Source organism: Corvus kubaryi, unplaced genomic scaffold (genome assembly GCF_017639235.1).
Source record: "Corvus kubaryi isolate FWS band 111438036 unplaced genomic scaffold, C.kubaryi_AGA036_p1.0 78, whole genome shotgun sequence".
Lineage (NCBI taxonomy): Eukaryota > Metazoa > Chordata > Aves > Passeriformes > Corvidae > Corvus > Corvus kubaryi.
In genome coordinates, this window is record NW_024582065.1 from 3229534 (window position 1) to 3249048 (window position 19515).

General features: G+C 52.1%; 1 protein-coding gene across 1 annotated transcript in view; it reads right to left on the minus strand.

The window, feature by feature from the left end:
• Positions 1-19515, minus strand: part of ASTN2 (astrotactin 2) — a gene marked incomplete at its 5' end in the record, with an annotated part of 241726 nt that overhangs the window by 138413 nt on the left and 83798 nt on the right. The window contains 2 exons of the mRNA XM_042052782.1: positions 305-471; positions 12605-12755. Of these exons, the coding sequence (XP_041908716.1) occupies positions 305-471; positions 12605-12755 (318 nt within the window). The remainder of the gene's footprint in view (positions 1-304; positions 472-12604; positions 12756-19515) is intronic.

Sequence of the window (19515 nt, forward strand, 5' to 3'; positions counted from 1 at the left end):
AAGTCCTACACCTTCCCCTCCAACACACAATGAGCAATTTTTGGGTCCCTTCACAGTGAGTCACAGATCAAACTGTACTGTCACACAGTGGGGGAGAGGAGGAAGGTGCATCTGCTCACACTGCACCTCACACTTCCCTCAGGCAAACCAGGTGCCCCTGTTCCCTGCTGGAAGTCAGCTCCATCAACAGCCTCCTTTTTCTTGGACACCCAGCTCCAGGCTGGGTGGCACAGGAGGTGGCAGGGGTGGAGAAGGGCAGGGGCTGTTTGTCTGCCCGTTGAGGAGCACTGGAGGGGAGACTCACCCACAGAACATGAAGATGGTGCTGGACGAGGGGTCGTGGGGCAGAGGGAGGGTCTGCTGCAGGCACAGCTGCTCACAGCCGCCGTTGAAGCCATCGGAGCAGTCGATCCCTTTGGAGAAGTCGTAGCAACCGGTGCCGTCCTTCATGGGCCGCAGGTCCTCGGGGCACTGCAGCGACAGAGGACACATGGAAAGGTCACCTGGGCGTCCTCCTCTGCGCTGGAGCCACTGCCCAGTGGGTGCCCTCCCAGGACACATCCCATCCCAGAGCCAGTGCTGCTGAACTCGTTTTCCATCTGCAGGAGATGAGTTTGCCCTGAGTGATGGATGGGGTCACCCTGCGCCACCTCGCACAGCCTTTCGGAAAGGGGCAAGGGCCACTGGCAAGGATGTGGGCTGCTGCCAAAGCTTCCCCCCTCATCCTCCCTCTGGAAGAGGGTGAAAACCCTTGAGGCAGCTTTAAAACTACATGCCAATAAAGCCTCAAGCCAGTGTGGGGCAAAGCGTGACAACCCTCTGTGTTTACTACCTGTTCCTCCAAAATGCAGAAAATTCCTCTGCAACCCAGAAATAAACACCTCAACACCTGGAACCAGCCCAGAGAACCATCTCAGTGCTTGGGAATGACCCAGAAATCCATCTCAACCCATGCCAGGCAGGCCAGCAAGCATGGCCTTGGCATCATGTCCAAAAGGATCTTGATGCCTGCTTGATGCAGCCCACACGAGGCAGGTCTGGGGGCAGCCCAGGCTCATCAGTTGTCCATGGCCGAGGGAAGCATGGCTCTAATTTCTAATTCCAGTTCCCCAGCTTGTTTTCCTTGCCCCAAAAGATAAAAGCCAGCAGGCAGCAAATGCCATCGATAAATTGTCACCCAGATTAAAGCACACTTCCATTTCGGTTATTTATCCCTTTTCACCAAACACACACGCACACAAACAACAACAAAAAGGTCAGGCCTTGAAAAAATAAATAAATCTTGTCTAGGAGCAGCTCACAATTAAAAATGCATTATGGAATTTTTTGAAGATGAGTTAGACTGGAGACGGCACAGGTAGTGATGAAGGCAGGTTATAAATGGCCTCTGTCGAGCAGAAGAAAGGTTATAAAACCAGTATGCTTTGTGCTTGAAAAAGAAAATCAATTTTCCATGTGAGCAAAATGCTGCACATACTAATAAAAGTCCAGGAGACCCTGGACCCCAGCTCACTGACACCGTCAGGGTCCTGATGGGAGATGGGCTGCCAAGCCTCACTCAATCTTGGCTACTTAAAAAGGAAACAGGGACAGCAGAAAGGGGCTTTAGGGAGTCCTGGCCCACGCTGAGCCATCACAGAATCCTAGAATTTTTGGGCTGGAAGAGAGCTCTCAAGACCATCCAGTTCCAACCCTACTGCCATGGGTAGGGACACCTTCCACTGTCCCAGGGTGTTCCAAGTCCCACGCAGCCTGGCCTTGGACACTGCCAGGGATCCAGGGGCAGCCACAGCTGCTCTGGGCACCCTGTGCCAGGGCCTGCCCACCCTCACAGGGAAGAATTTCTTCCAGATATATAATCTAAACCTCCCTTCTTTCAGTTTAAAACCATCACACTGCTGTAAGGTTTGTCCCCATCTTTCTCTCCACCTCCTAGAAACCCCATGACTCTTCCCTACAGCAGCAGCATCAAAACTGCTTCTGCCCTGTCTGCAGCAGCTGGGATGTGTTGATCTCTGTGCCAGTTGTCCCTCAGATCCCTCACTGCCTCCCATGCACTCAGCTCTGAAGCTTGCAAACCTCAGCACCATCCTCAGGGACACCTGTTAAGGTGAGAAGGGAAGGCACAAGGCTTTTCCATCCAAAGGATCTTGGCAGCAAAGGGCTCTGGAATAGGATGCTGTCCATCTTTGCAGAGCAGGCAGGGTCCCAGAGACACAGCTCTGGAATTAGCAGCAGGAAGCAGCAGAAGACATGGGAGCAGGAGGCTTTCCAGGTGCATGTACAGAATAATGAAGGAGGAGAGGACACTGAGAACAATCTGTGCTTTCACCGACCCAGAGCTGCCTGGGAAACAGCACCAGGATGAGAGTGGCTGTGAATCTGCAGATACAGCTCTTATCTCCCGTGGTCTCCTCCCTGTCTGCCAGCCCCACTGTAAGAGCAGAGCTGTGCAAATTGGCAGAGAGGACCTCCCTGGAGGACACGGGGAGGGCTGGCTGCAAACAGCATCTCTGCTTCGTGGCACCACATCTGCCTCTCTGCTGCTCTCCCCACATCCACGGCGATAGGGTAGCCCAGGGCTCTGCTCAGGTTCCCTCCAGAGATCCTGAGGGATCTTCCAGGGTGCTGAAGGCAACTGGATGGGACGGTAAGGCAGCAGGAGCTGCGGGACCACAGCCAGAGGATCAGTCACGCTCTTCTGCGCTGTCACTTGGAATTCTTGCCTTGGCACAGATCCATGAGCTGAGCTCAGCACCTTCCCCAGCCCACAGAGGAAGAAGACGGTCCTCTCTCCATGACTGGGTTAGTGGGTCACCAAAGCCCTCCCTCCCTTCGTCCTACTCTGCTTGAGGCCACCCTTGGGATATTCCTCCAGTTTTGGCTCTTAACCACCACGAAACGTGTTTCCTTTCAGTTCATAATTATGCATCCTAATACTCATTAATTACAGCAGGCAAGTTGCTCAGCACAGCATTTGCAAAGGAAAGCACTCCTGTCTCTCCACATCCATCCCTGCTCGGAGCAGAGCCGCCTCTCCAGTCAGCTGCTGTGCTGCAGCACGGAGCTCTCCAGGGACAGAAAGCTTTGGGATCCAGCGTGAAAACACGGGCTGTGTCCCTGCTCAGGAGAGCCAGGGGAATCAGCAAACTTGGCAATTAGTACTGGCCAGGCAACACCAGCCTCTGCATGGAGGGTTTTGCAGGGATGAATAGGTGGATGAAGGAATTACTAAGCACAATAAATCACAGAATGGTTTGGGTTGGAGGAGACCTTAAAAAATCAGCTCAATTCCCCTGCTGTGGGCAGGGATCCTCCCACTGTCCCAGGTTGCTCCAAGCCCTGTCCAACCTGGCCTTGGACACTTCCTGGGGAATCCACAGCTTCCCTGGGCTTATAAATCTTTGTAAGACACCTCCCTGCCCCGGAGCAGAGGATTTCCCACCAGGATGTCCCACCAATAGATCAGAGTTTTCAGGGAGAAAACTGAAGTCCATTTGGGTACAACTAGGTTCTTGCCCACAGGAGTCAGAAATGACCATGGAAAAAGCCAGTTTGTGCTAATCCTGACTCCTGATGGGTCAGTTTGGGCTTCTGGATGGGCTTGGAAAGCCAGCCCTCACCCTGTGCTCACTGGGGTTTTATAAAGGAGCAGATCTGTTCTTGCTGACATTGATTTGCCTGGCTCGGGCAGCAGAGAACCAATAATTATGGTGAGTTTTAATCAATGCCCCATCAATTTAGGTGCAGTTCAATTTGCAATCTGCCTTGGCAGTGACACAGGACGGGGGGCTCTGTTGGAAAATGATTACAAAATCAATAAGCAACTCGCTCAATAACTCTGTCTGGGTGAGCACCCTGGTGTCCCACCCTGGTGGGAGGAAAGCTGGTGAGACGTGGTGCCCCAGCAGGTCCTGGTCAAACACCTCTGCACACCCCTCATGCACACACAGCACGGATTTATTTAGCCATGGGAGCAAAGGGATCCCCACACTGTTCCCCAGCAATTCAAAAGACAAAGCTATTTGTGGTTTACCACGTTAGACTCGCGCCGCGTGCGTTCCCTTCCAATTCCCAGCCCATCTTTTATCCATGGATCTGACCAGGAAATATAGCTCAGAGCTTGGGAAAAGGGTCTGGTGCTTAATCCATGTTATGGAGAGGAAAAGGAGATGGAGGGGGAGACTCCAGCTCCCAGTGTGCTCAAAATCCAAGGAGAAGCTGTTACCATACAAATATAATTCCATGGTCTTGCAAATCCACTCCAGCTATGCAGAAGTGAACTGATTTCTCCCTGCCGACAGACAACCCTGAAAATTGCCCTTGGCACTGGATAAGAAAACTTTCTTGCCTTGTCACGTGTTAGCACTGATAACACAGGTCCTGAAGGCTAAACACGACCCTCAGCTCCCATGCTCCGACCCTGCTGCTGCCAAGGGGTCTGAGGAGAAGGAACCACCAGCAGCTCCACATGGTTTGGCTGACAGCACAGTTGGACACCAGCCCATCCCCTCCCATCCCAGAGCACCCAGGTCCTTATTCCTGTGCTTGCAGTCAGCAAATGAATTTTGAGTACACATGGGGAACGGATGTGCTGAATAGGAAGTGCTATTTTTATCTGTTGTTTTGCGAAACAGGCTTTTTTCCCCTTTTAAATGACGTCTCCAAGGTGACACGGAGTGGCAGATTTGGCAGGGCCTGGTGCCACATGCACACTGCCACCCCTGGGGATACACCAGGTCCAGCCTCACTGATACACAGGGGCTGTGGTTTGGAACAAAATGGGACGCCTGTGCCCGCTGCTGTCACCCCAGCACAGCGTGTGGCACCAGGTGGCCTCCTGCCACCAGGGCTGGGCACAGCTCCTCTGCCCACCAGCACCCCCATCCCCAGCAAATGCCATGGGGGGAGGATCACCTTCAGGGGCAAAGAACACAAGCACACAACAGAAGCTGTGCGAGATTGTGCCTTAGGAAAATAAATACCTGGACAAGTCCCTGCTCTTGTAAGGTAAAAAAAGGGCCTTTGCTCGCTTTCTTGTTTGCAAAGCTCATTAGCAGCGAGATGGGCGAGGGGTCACTGGAAGGCAAATCATTACTGACACGAATCCCCCAGACAGGAGCACACCCGCTCTCCTCCATCTGAGCTGCCTGCCAGAGCTGCTCAGCTCAGCTCTTCTCTTCCATTATTAAGTTTAAAAAACCAGAATACTTAATAAAGTGTTTCTGTAGAGAGTAAACTGCTCTTTTTGTTATTCCACTCTGTTTTCTCAACAACAGCAGCCTTCTAGTCAGACACTTCTGTGTCAGGTGCTGGCAGTGATGCTCTGGGTACAGATGAGTCTGAACCCCCTCAGCTCTGAAAACCACAGAGGAAAGTTGCCACCAGTGCTCCCAGTGCTGCTCCAGGTACCGTTCCCATGTCTGGATGCCTCCAGAGGCGAGACCCAGGACCCCAAGCTGCATCCCCAGCACTGCTGGCCCAAGGCAGCACAATCAGCTGGTGGCTCAGTGCCACAGAGCATCGAGGATCATTTCCAAAGGCCCTAATGACCCCCCTTTGTGCTGAGGCATCCTCGCTCCTCACCGAGGAACCTCCTCAGCGTGAGACAAAAACATTAATCCGAGGCACTGCTGAGGTACAAGCAAGCGCCAGCATTTTAATGAGCTCCTGTCTATGCACTGGCATGTATTTATTTGCTTGTTGGAGCTCAGAAATGATACAAATGCAGTAAACCCCTCTGTGTCCATATATATATATATTTGGACAATTCTAGCTTATTCTGCCTTCATTTTCTTGACCCAGAAGGCCCCCGGTGAGCAAAGCTCCTCAGCAGCAGCAGGACAGAGCCTGGCTGCACGCAGCCCAGTCTCCGTGAGATTTATCCCTCTTCTCCCAGTATTTGGATAAAACAGGACCAAAATGCTGGTTGCTAAAGGGCTCCCCAGAGCCACCTCTGCTTCGCCTCCTCAGGGCAGGGATGTCCTCACCAACCCCAGCTGTGGCAGAGCCCTTCCTGACACCCCACTGCGGGGGAACACTCTTCCCAGAGGGGAACATTACAACTGCTTTCTGAAATAACACTCATTATCTTCCCACTCTTTCCCCCCTCCCTCCTTTTCCCCTGCTTCCTTTTCCCTTTAAAGATCATCAATCATTATTTTAGCCTTAGAAAATCAAACCCATCTGTCTTGCAGGCTCCTGAGAACATGCTGCTTGTGCTTCTCAGCCTGGTCCCTCTGGGATGGGGGATCCATGGAGGAGATGGAAGCTCCAGGAGATGAGGCAGCCTCTCCTCACCTCTGGCCACCACTCCAGTGAACCCTCTCAGGCAAGCCACTCTGTGTACGTCTGCATCTCAACTCCAAGAGGGCAGGATTTGTTTCAAGCAGCTGGTGGGATGCCTTGCACATAGAAAGAAGTGTTCAAAGCTCCTGGAGGAAGGAAATCTGCTTCCCTTCCAGAAGTCACCAACAGCCTATTTTGGGGCATGCGGCATCTCCTGCCTGGCGGGGCATTTTCAGTCACAGCAGAAGCTGGCACCTCCAAAAACCTTCAGGAAAACAGAAAATCAACACCTGCCCCACCTGACTCACCCTCCAGGTGAGTCACCCTCCAGCCACATCACTACACACCAAATCCTATATCCCACTCCAGTCCCAAAGCCCCAGGCCAGCTGTGACCACAACACACGAAGCATCCCAGCCTGGTGAGGAGCAGAGGGGCACCGGCCAAGCCCTCAAAGAACGCTGCTGAAAAAGCCAATACTGGAGAAAACAGGGCTTTTATCACCCAAACCACTCCTTCCCTGTGCAGGCAGAGACCTCCAGCTCACCTCAGTGCTTCCTGAACTATCTCACCTGCTTTTAAACCAGCTGCCTCTTGCCCACGAGGTGCAAACCCCCTCTGAAAGCAAAGGCAGGTGGGTGGTTTGCTCCCACCCACCACCAACACTGACCCCAACAGCCTTTGCCACCCTTTCCTCCTCTCTCGTCCTCAAATCCCATTTTCAACACAGGTATTTACCTGGATTAATGGGTTAAAATCCAAAACCACAGGCTTCTTGGAGGGGGGCTTGCTGTTGAGCTCAGGGGGCTTCTGCTTCCAACCACAATGTGCAAAAGGAGTCAGCTCCTGCTCCAGGGAGCCAGCGAGACTTTAAAGGGATTAGGAGAGACTGGTTTCCTCATCTCCCTCCCTGGTGTGTGCATCTCTCCCATAATTAGCTAGGTGCCTCTCAAGGCAGGGACGGGTAAGTTTTTATTTTTCAATGAACAATTGTCTGTCAGAAAAATGCAGATTTGATGAAGCTTAAGTGCTTTGTGGGATTCCATCAATTACATCTCAAAACTCATTGGGAAATTAGGAGAGCATTTAATTTTGACAAGGTTGAAATGTTTTGGTTTCCACCACCTAATTTTGTTTTTATTTCAGGCTGTACACTGGGATAAAGCAATGTAAAACAAAGCTCCAGATGACAGCGGTGGAATTAAACATTTCCCTCCCCTTTACAGAAAGGAAATGTTTTGAACCAAAGTATTTTGGAATTTTCACATATGCGAGGCGTTTCTGCACAGCATTTTGGTTGGGGCTGAAACTCCCAAACACCCCATTTCCCCTCAGGAAAATAAGTTCTCAGCATCATCCACATCTCCCCATGGTCACCTCTGGGTGACTTGTGCTGGAAGGAGGAGACCAAAGCAGTAGCCACTGCCCTGCTCCTTCATTTCTAATCCCATTTCTCCCCGAAACGGTTACACTCCTAAATTAAGCCATTTCTCTGCAGCAGTGAGGAACAGCCCATCCTTCTGAGTGGGAGAGAGCAAGGGAAGGATTAGCCCCAGACAAGCTGTGCTAAGGCTTATATGCCTGTGTGGACCATGCCAAATTTCTCCTCCTTCTGTGTCTGAAGAGGCTGGGACCAACACCACACCAGTGTCACCGTGGGCCACAGCTTCATTAAGTGACTCTCTGGTGGATGCTCTCTCCTGCATCCTGCTGAGCCAGGAAAAGTCTCTCCTTCCTGACGGGCTGACCCTGCTGTAGCAGGGAGGAACAGCTCAGATCATCCTCATAGGTAAACTGCACTCTTTTCTTGCTCAGACTAGAAGGAAATCTCTGCCAGAGAGACCTGAGCCTGTGAGAGGGGAGCCAGTGAGGATCAGCAGGTTTCGTGTTTGTGCAGAACAGCAGCACCCAGTGCCCAGGCTGGGCACGGCCCTCCCAGCTCTTGCCAACACCTCTCCCAAGATGGGATGGCTCCTGGAGCACAGACGCGCTTTAGCCCTTCCACATCCACCTGCAACATCCTCGGCCCCTGTAGCACTCTAATGTGCCTTAAAGAACTAACTGCCCATCACCTGCAGGCACACAGACATCACAGAGCCATCAGACCACACCACCTGCCCCCCTGCTGCAGGCAGGCCTCTCACACCTTAAACAAACAAGGGGCTAATTCTGATAATTCTTGCCCCAAGACCCCGAGCTGCCTTCCTCACCCACAGTGAGGCAGCTCATGCCCTTCTGCTTCTCCAGGTGGTCCTCACAGCGAGGAGACCCTGTCCTGGGAGGCACCACGGGGCTCAGACACCTTCACTGCACACCTGTACTGCTGCTGCCTCCTCCCGCAGCGATGCCAAGGATGCCCAACATGCACTGGAAGAGAACAGAGCACCTCCTTGCCCAGCTCATGTGCTAAGACCAAAGCTCCCATTCCTTTGGGAAAACAACCTCACCCCTTTTATTTCCCTGGGGCTGCAATCCTGCCTTTCTAGGCTCGAAAATGCACATGGAAGCCACCCCCCTTCTCCTCAGGTGGGTGAGAAGACTGGCAACAGTGAGCGAAGCCAATCTGAGAGACAGCTGGGGAAACCTGAATTTAAGCCATGATGCAGGTGTTTCCTTCAGTCTCTCAGGACCAATTCACAGGTTTTCATCTCAAATTATAAATCACCAACACATGAGGGTTAAGCATCTTCCCTCCTTCAGCATTGTCCCTCCAGGCTGGGCAGCTACCACTGCGCCAGAACCAAAGATCAGTGATCTTTCCTTTACAGGCTGTAGTCTAAATTATTCCTCCAGCACACTTTCTCCTGATTTGCTGTGATCCCTGCAAGAAGGTACAAAACACACACTGGACTCAACGTGCAGAGTCGCTGGATTCAGAGAAATTCACTGGGATTTTGTTTTCTTGGGAAATTCCCACAGCTTGACCAGATCCATCATCTGTTCAAGGGTGCAACAAGAAAAAGCAGCATGGAAGCAGGTGTTCTAGAGCTTGGGGGCTGTTTGGTTATGCTAGGGCTCAAAAACAAGGCTCCAGTTAGCAATGTCAAGGTCTTGGCAAGGCTGCAGCTGATAGTTCTTAACATTACCTGAATAAAAAGAGGCCTCCGATAAGAAAAGAGCTGCAGAAACCCTTTATGCACTCATGCCATCTACTGGGTACACATAAAACTAACAGAAAGCCATGAGATGAGGGGGAAAAAGGGATCCCAGGGGAAGTGGGGGATGGCAGGTGGAGAACTGCCACCCCTGTGGGTGGGGACTCTGCTTTAGGATCTTCAGGTGATGCCTAAAAAGCAGGATTTTAACTGAGACAGGCAACGCCCTCTTTTCTCTCCAACATCAGCCCAAGGAGACTCAGCCAGACACCAGCACCAGCTGCAAGCAATCCACCCTCGACTTTTTAACAGAGACCTTTTAAGGCCAAACAATTAGGAAATGGCAGAGCCCACACCGCTAAAAACCCGGAGATAAACGCATCCCAGTCCTTGCAGAATTACTGGAAGCCGTATTAAGGGCACGAAGGAACTGGTAACAGATGATGATTATATATAAAAGGAATAAGAAATCTTTGAGATTTGTGTTGCTCCCTGGTTGAGCCGCTCAGCTCCAGCTCTGTGGTGTATTAATTGCTTACAAGGCTGCATGTATATTTTATGCTCAGTACCTGCCTGGAACATTTGTTGGATTTAGCCTTGATTGATGAACCACTGATTATATACTTCTGTGGTCCTCAGCAAATTAATAAACTGTTGACTGGTAGAGATTAACAACATGTCATGATTTGTGAATCTGTGTCCAGAGTAAAGCTGGAGCAAACCTAGTGCTAAAATTAGTAGGCAAATGCTCCCTGAACTCTATAAAAAGGGGATAGCTTAATTAAATTACATCCCGATATTGCCCATAGCACTTACCAAATTGGCAAATTGAGTTCACAGCAGTTCAGCTTCAAAACTAACTGACATCCCTGAAAATTTGCAGCACACGACCCCATCCCTGCTTGCACTGGAAGCCCAGCTCACACCCAGCAGGCTCCAGGAACAGGAGTGGGATGAGAAGGGGCAGCACAAGGACGGGCGAAGAAAGTACCAGAATGTCTCAAACCGGGGCTGCGTGAGCTCTGAGACTCCACTCCCAGCCCCTTTGATCCCACTCAGTACCATGAGCACCACCTGGGGCTGGGGGCAGTGCTGCCAGCCCACCCAATAGGCTTTTCCCCGGACAGTGGCCACAGAGAGTGGTCAGAAATGAAGGGACAGTTCATTCCACACCTCTCCTCACACCCCGCCTTTGCCAGGCACCTACAGCAGATGATGAGAATAAAACACTGCACAGGGTTGGGAGAGCAGGGAAGCAGCACTGGCTGGTGTCAGCCCAAAAGGAAGCAGGGAGACAGGGACTGAGGGTGGGACACAGTGGCTGTCCCCACACTCCCCTGGGGCAGCTCAGCTCTGCTGTCTTCAGGCTGCGACTGGAGAGCTTCATCCCAAGACTGGGAGCTGTGGAGAAGGACAGAGCAGCCTCATGCTCCTGCAGTGGGGAGAAGAAGGGGTGAAGAGCAGAGTGGGGAGAGATGGTCTCCTGTCCCCAGGGGATGCACAGCCCCAGGAGCCTGGTGTGATGTGCAGGATGGGGTTCCTGTGGTCCCCATGTGTCACCTCCCACCCATGGCTCTCGGGGAGGGGATGCACTCCAGGAGAATGCTCCTGCTGCTCCTCCCTTCTCCCCACACTGTACGTGGTCCGTTCTCTTTACACACAGCCTCAGTTGGGTATCACAGAAGTTGGGAGTATCTTCCCCAAGTGACACAGTTTTCCTTTTCTGCCTCTCCACATGCCAGCACTAGGTCTGTAATTTATTGACAATTCCTATGTTAGTATAGCCTGACTTTAAAAAGAGGCATCACTTCCCAGAGGCGTGAGGTGATCAGCGCCCTGATGGCTTCTGACAGTGCCTGGGCAAGCACGTTGGCATTCAGAGCAAAGTAACACCCAAAAAAGGGAGAAAACACCCCAAAAGACTAGAAAGGCAGATATCCCTGGAAAGGGCGACAAAGAAAAAAAATGGCAATGGGAAAAGAAAGGAGGAACGGGAGAGGAGCTGCCAGGCGGAGATGGCAGCAGGCTTGCTGGTGACACATCAAGGCTGTTGTGCTAAATGGCCTTAACAAGCAACCTGAGAAGGGGATAATGAAAACGCCTCCCCCCGGGACAGCGCGGCTCCAGCCTGACCTTTCCCAGCTGCCGTGTACAAACATCTTCAATAAATAAAGAGACACTTATCTCCTGTCTGCTGAGATGGGAGGGATGGGGCGAGGGGGCTCTGCGGCAGCCAGATGAGGGCTTTCAGGGGTTTAGGAGCAGTGAGTGCGTGGTTGAGGGGCTGGTGGAGCGGGTGACAGCTCTGGACCCCCTTGGGGTCACCATGGCTTCCTGGCAGGCAGGGGGCTTCAACAACAGACAAAGAGGGATGCTCCAGGTTTCCCCCACTTGTGTCATACTGGATTCCCACAGGCTCCTCACAAAGGGAAAGGAAGACTTTGAGGTCAAGGTGAGATGGGTTAGAGCTGGGTGAGGTGCTGAGCTCTGCTGCTCCCACCTGGAAGCACAGCAAAACCCCTCTGGGCAGCAGTGGCTGGGAACACCTCCGTGGAACACTTCACAGGGGCTTGGACCAGGCTCTGAGCAACCTGCTCTAGTGGAAGGTGTCCCTGCCCATGGCAGGGGGTGAGGACAAGATGACCTTTAAGGTCCTTTCCAATCCAAACCCTTCTATGATTCTCTGATTCAGAGCCTCTGACCAAAAATAATGGTCTAGGGTCTAGAAGACCTTCTGGACTCTGCAAAACCTGGGACAAGTAGATGGTTTGGCAAGACACGAGCATGTTCAGAAACAAATCAAGACTCTGAGGGTGTCAGAGATGCCCAAAGGTAGATAGGATGGGGGGATGCTTCATCTTTCTTCTGCACTGGGAAGCACAAAGCAGGAGAAAAAGAGAGGCAGCTTTCCACCCCTGCTTCTTGCCAAGCAGGAAAATGACCACCAGCCTCAAGCATTTTTTCTTTTGCTCATCTGAGCACCTGGGCTGCTTCCCTGGAGTCCTTCAGGCATTTGTGACTTGCTGTGAAGGCCCCAGCAGTGGGGGAAGTCCACCTCCAGCACACACACCCCTTTGGCCAGAAGAAGCAGGTCACATCTCCCTCTGGCTTGTCCGCAAACCAGAGGCCAGTCCTGGGGACCCCACAGCCCCAGCACCCACCCCACAGCCCCAGCACCCACCCCACAGCCCCAGCACCCACCTCACAGCCCCAGCACCTACCACACAGCCCGTGGAGTCCACCTTGCGATCCGAAACACACTTGAAGTTGCGGGTGCAGCCACCGTTGTTGCGGGAGCAGTCCCGGACGGGCCCGAAGGAAGAGAGCAAGTCATTGATGGTTTCGAAGTAGGTGGACAGCATCGCTTCTTCCCTTGGAGAGAAAAGGCACCGTTAGGGCTGGCAGGGAGCTGGCAGAGCATGGGCACAGGCAGGGCAATCCACAGAGAGCTGCTCTGGCAAAATCCCTGCATCCTGATTAGCAATATCGAGCCAAAGGAAGCTTCCCAAGAAAATGAGGGCTTTGTGATTATGCTATGTAATAAATTTGCTGCATAACTCTGGCATCTTTCACAGAATCAACCAGTCATGGGGTTTCAAAGATACTATCCACCAGTTTTATGCAAACTAGCAACCAGGAGATGCTTCATTACTAGCCCGGAGCTGGGCATGAATCCAGCCCTACACTAGACAACAGCAAATCCAAAGCCATAAAACTCTTCCTGAATGTTTCACAGCTGGGCAAAGCCTCCCTGAGCATCCACACCCCGTCCATCACCATCACCCACATCCACCCCACAGACACTGCCAAAGCTGGAAAGACGCATGAAACTTGGCTTCATGCTTGCTGGGATGGGGATGTGGAGCAGATAATGCAGGGAAGGGACCCTGAGCAGATAATGCAGGGATGGGTGCAGGCACGGCTCTGCTGCTCTGCTCCAGCCCATGATGTGCACTGCCCCAGGCAGTGCTGTGCTTCAACACCCCTCTCCTAAGCAAGCAAGAAGCACGAGCACCTAGGAATACTTCCAAGGCCATGTGAAGCCTTGGGAAGCTCCCAGCCCTGCCTCTCGGAGCTGCGCACGCAGCAGATTTTGCCTGTGACAAAGCATTCAGGCACTCTGCCTTCTGCTGGGCTCCTGCAAAAGGAACACAGATGCTTGTCAAGAGCTTTAAGCATCTCCAAGATATTTTTCATCTTCAAAGCACAGTCTACATGTTAACCAATACCCACAGCCCATCCTGGGCAACAGAACCCATCACCCTCTCACCAACAGGAGAGAGACAAAGTGATCAGAGAGAGAGAAAGGTCACGGAACAAGTCACTGATAGTGACAGACATGACCTCCACAGGCTGTTTATTAGATCTTCACACACAGGAGGCTGCGAATTAACCCTGACCCCTCTGGCCTCAATACCCCCGAGGCAATGCTGGGAGTCACAGCACGGTTTATTCTCCTTGAGCCTCTCCCCTGCTCGGCCATCAGTGCAATGACTCAATGCCCAGCGCTAGTGTCCCTTTTTTGGGGGACACTGATGTGGAAACAGTCTGCTTGGCAATGAAACAGCAGTGAAGGAATATTCACCAGCCCTGGAGGGCCGAGGCAGCGCTGTCTGGAAGGAGCCCTGCGTTCTCTATCAGCAGAGGGCCCCTGAGCTCACACGCCGTCACACTCACGCACACAGCCCTGCCAACACCGAGCGCTCAAGAAAACCATGAGTCAGGAATTAAAAAAGAATATAATGAAACTGGCACCAAAATGATGAGATTTTAAAAATAAATCAATTGCTGTGCTGTTTTGGGAGGTTTTTTTTAATGTATTTTCCTCCCCTGAATTTGCTTTCTGCTTTCTGAGCCTTTAGGCTATATAACCAAGCTTTTCCCTGCAAACTCGAGGGCTAGAAACTCCTCAGAGACCAAACCCAAATACAGCCTTATGCAGTATTGACATCATGATTTTTTAGATTCCAGATTTCAAGGGAATCGCAGGATTCCAGAAGTTGGGATTTTCAACAAGGAAAACACCATCAAAAACTGCAAGAAATAGCAAATTGGCACACCCCCATGGGCCGGGGTGGATGAGTTATCCCAGCCCTGGGGCAGCTCCGTGTCCACCGTGGTGGACAGAGCAAATTCACGTCTGTGCTGCCCACTCTCACCCCAATTAATGCTTCCCAATTAACTTTTCACTCTTAGGAATCAAGCTCCTGATATTCTCCCTTTCTTGGCCCACCTCCTAGATTTTCCAGCATATTAGGAGATGAATCTCCCTCTGTCCTTTCTTGGTCATGTTTCAAATATCTTTAGAGGCCGTTTTCTATTAGCACTCTGTTCCCACCAGGACCTGCAGCTCCTCTGAAATGAGGGAGTGAGAAAGGCAGGATATATTAGATCAGGGCACGTATTTCTGCTGGAGAGATGGGGGGAGGAAGGGGATATTATTTACTAACTAAAACCACTGTTTATTCATGTAGGGAAGAAGTATTTTTAAAAAGCCAAAACCAACAAACCATGACAGCTCCTCCACCACCCACCCCAAAAGCTCAGCCCCATCTGGTCCTCCCAGGGGGTTTCTCATCGTGGGTGGACAGCAAGGAGAACCATGCTCCCATCCTCCCTCCTGGCTTTTCCATTGAGCCACCAAACAACCTTCCTGCAGCTCCCACGTCCCTGGAAGGAGAAGGTGAGGAGCTGCAGCTGCTTTGGGTGCTGGAAAGGAGATCGTGGGGCTGGGTCCTTGCACAGGATTGCTCCAGAGAGACAGAATTCTGTCAGGAGACACCGGCTCATCCCACATGGCACCAGGCTGGGGCTGGCACAAGCAGCTCGTCATGCTTTAATTAAAACTTGGAAGCACAAACCGACCTCCTGCCCTCGGGATGGCTGAGGATGGGAACGGGAAACTCACTCTCCAAAGGCTTGGCATAATGGATGACCCCTGCCAAAGCCCGGGCAGGGCTGGCGAGCTGGAATGAGCCATTAAGGGTATTAAAATATTAACCTCGCTGGGAGGTTGGCAGCGGAGCCGCAGGGAAGTGTTCAGGTGTCACCTGTGAGAGGGGTGGGTGGGGGCAGGCGCAGGGAGGCTGCTCGGCTGGATCAGTTCCACCGTCGTTACCTTCGGGAGAGGAGCTTCCCTTCGACACAGAGCCCTGGCAGCGGGTGGCAGCTCATGAGAGGCGGACGTGCTGCTCGGAGCGAGCTGGGAGCTTCACTTTCATCTGCCTCTGGAGGGGCTGGAGGAGCCCGGCTCGGTGCAGGCAGGTGCTGCCGAGTCCCTGGCACTGCCAGCCTCAGCGGCTCCATTTCACTTTGGGAGCGAAGAGCAGTCATTAATTACCTGCCTTCTGCGGCGACACGTGACACGGAGCAGATGACTTTCCACCCACACAGCTCGGGCAGTGACCCCTGCCTGTCCTTCCCTGCCCATTGTGTGGGGCTCCTCTTCTCAGATTCCAGAGGCAGCTCTGAGAGAACGCGGTGCTGACAAGGCAGGGGACACTTGAGGAGCGATGGAGGCATCTGGCCACCACTGCAGGGAGCCCACGGGGGACAGCCATCCCCACCACCACCCGGGTGCCAGATCAGACCAGCCCTGATGGATGAATCACTTTCCCTGCAGTAACAAGCTGCCTGCAAAAGAACAGCTCTTGTTCCCCACCTCTCTGAGTTGAATTTCAGTGACTAAGCCCCCGATCTGTTCTGACAGGGTGGGATGGAGAAGGACAGGCTCCGCAGTTGTGCCGTGCCCCGAGCACATCGAAGAGCCCAGGGAAGCTGCCGGTGGCCCTGGCGGGATCCAGCTGCCAAAACCCCAGGGAGCAGGCACGGCTCAGCACCTGGTGTACTGGGAAGACAGGGCAATCCATCACTGACCCAAAGCCAGGTCTTGTCAAAAAGGGCATTTTGGAGAGAGCAACCTAATTTCTAATGCCAGATCCTCTCCCCAAGCACATGAACATCATGAACACACACACACACACACACACACACACACACACACACACACTTTCTTTAACTCTCCAGCTCTCCAAGGACACCTGCAGACACCCAAATGTTATAGTTCTTAATGAAACACACTCCCCTCCCTGCCAGGACCCACTGAACACACACCCAGGAGCAGTAAAACCCAATTTTCTATCAACACCTCATGCCACAAATGCCCAGAGTGGTGCAGCACAGCAGGGCTCCTCTCCTGACTCTGCTCCCATGGTGCAGACCATGGCACCCATCCTCCCATGGCCCCATCCCACTTCCCACCACCTGCACTCGCCTGGATTCCCTCAAAAACACTTTCCTCCACCCTCCCGCTTTGTTCCAGGTCCCATTAATGAAGCAGATTCACTGACAAATACCGCTGGGGGTTATTTATTCATGAAATACCAACACCATACAATTCTCAAAGCCTCCAAAGCACTCATCCCAGAATAAGCTCCAGAGCTTTGCAGTGGCTGTTCTTTCCAGCTCATCCTGAAGGGGATTAGTGGGTGTTATCCAACTCTGCTGCCCCTTTTTATTGCCTGCTAATGGTTAAAGACTTCAGTGTCTTACAAAGTTCACCATCGCTGAGAAAAATAAAAGAATGGGAGCCGGGGACTAAGCCAGTGCCATCTGCTCCCTGAGCTGGGTTTGGAGAGGGATCAGGGTGGGAGCTTGAGGTTCCAGAGTTTCTAGAGACAGGGCCCACCAGCAGCACAGGCTGTGATGCTGTGCCACCTGCAGCTTCACCCAGAGCCACCCAGCACAGCCCAGCCAGGAGGGCTCGTGCCCAGCACTTTGCACTGCTTCTACTTCCATTGAACAGGGAACTTCAGAGCTGCTGCACCTGCAAACCAGGACAGAGCAATTTACACCCAGATTCTGCACTTTTCAGCTCAGCTGCTGCTTGCCTGAGCAATTCTGAGCAGCTCTCCCATGATGCCCTGCAAAATTCATCACAGAAATGGGCACGAAGGGTGATCGACACACGGATCCCAGCCGGGGGTGTACTGTAAAACTCAAAATCACATTTTTTATAATTATATGTAACCAATAAAACCCCAAGCTGCAGCTGCAAAGCCCAGATTCAGAAGCAAAGAATTGATCAGCACGTGGGACTGGGACCTTGGCTGCAAGTAGAGCCCTGGGGACCCCTTGCTGCCACCACCTGTGATGCCTTAGGACCTGCAGCCTCAGCACGTGGCATTCCTGCCCTCAGCGAAGGCAGAGCCACCCCTTGCCCAGGGGAGTCCCCCCCCAGGACCCCCTGTGTGTCACAAACATTCATTTTTGCTCCCAGCTTCTGTACACTGGGGGTGATTTTCTTCTCATTTAAGACAGGCAGCCAAGGCAACAAGAGCAGAGGATGAAAAGTGCTCACTGCTGCTGGATGGCCAACTGAAGATGTTTTCCAAGTTATTTTTAGTACTTTTCGCACTTCCCACACTCACACTACAATTCCAGCTGGGTCTGCTGCACTACAGGCTCAGCTCTTCTGTGCTGAGAGCCATCCAGTTAAACACACAAATTATAATGAACATACAATAAATGATCACCTGAGAAAAGTGGTCTCCAATTTAAATGCAACAGAATGTGTTTTTTCTGGGATTTCAAGCCTTTTAATTTTGATTCTGCCTGCAGCAAGAGACCGTTCTCTCTACAGCCCTTTCCTGCATCCCTACATTTAATCATGGAGTCACAGAACAGTTTGGGTTGGAAGGAACCATAAAATTCACCTCATTACACCCCCTGCCATGCACAGGGACATCTTCCACTGTCCCAGGCTGCTCCAAGCCCCATCCAGCCTGGCCTTGGACACTTCCAGGGATCCAGGGGCAGCCACAGCTTCTCTGGGCACCCTGTGCCAGGGCCTGCCCACCCTCACAGGGAAGGATTTCTTCCAGATATCTGCTTCTCTGGAGAATGCAGCAACCATCTCCTACAGCGCTGAACCACGAGCCAAGCAAGTCCATCCACACACAGACCAAGCTGGAATGCTCTGGAAAAGTTAATCTCCATCCCCAGCACTGAAGGCACTCATGAGGTGGTGGCAACTTCTTACCTGGGGACTTCCCAGCCTGAAACTTTGGCAAGCTGAAGCTCCTGTCTTTAACCAGGTGTCCCAGCTGTGTCTGCATCAGATTTATTATTTTTTGTAGGAAAAAAGTGATCTTCTGCCCACTACACTGACAACCAGTTTTTAGCCACTGTAATAGTGCTGGAAGGTTTGAAGAAAAGCCACTATCCAGGTCCTCAACCGGGAGAAATCATCCTCACTTGAGTGACGCTGGAGAAGGCATTTCAACGGTGCTGTGCTGACATTCCACAGCTGATGAGCTGCTTGCTATAAATTTTCCGGGTACTCTCACTTCTTGTGGCAATACTATAATAAACACTTGCAGAAACGCTCTCCCAAAAACCTTGAGGTTGAAAGTGTGAAAAATTCCCCACCAAGCTTCAATAATTTGCTGGAGATTCAATAAAACCACTCCTCTGCTGGAGCGTTTTGAAGCTCACTTCTGCAAGCAGAAGGGCCAGGAATTTAATTACAGAGAAGCAAAGCGAAAACAAACACACCGGGATAAAAGCGAGCTCGGAAAGCTCATCCCAGGGGATGTTGGGTTCACAAGGACCCTGCATCCTGCTGCAGCCCCCCAGAGCCAGCACAGCTCTGCCATATGAAGGACCAGGGTATCACAGATGAATTAAACAAGATAGTTTTAACTCTGCGTGTTTTTCTTGTTTCAGGGAAAGTTGTGGCTGAGGTTTCAGCCCTGCATGACCCAAAGGAAATGCAGGAGGTGCTGGCTCATTCTGCCAGGCAATGTCAGTGCTGGGAGGGTTAAGAAAAGGCACATGAGCCTCAAGAGGGATGGCAAAGCACGGTTGGGAAGTGTGCTGGGAATTCCATGTGTTGGTACCTGCTTTGCTGCGGTCTGTAATCCATCCCAAACTCAGCAGGATGCGCTTCCAGTGTGCTGGATGCTCCTGTGTGTCAGGAACCTCAGCAGCAAAACGTGGGATGGGATGGGATGGGATGGGATGGGATGGGATGGGATGGGATGGGATGGGACAGGGGTTTGGAGCACAGCAGGTGCTCTCAGTGGGACAGAAATGCCACAGCAAGCACCTGGGGACACCAGGCAGGAGGAAA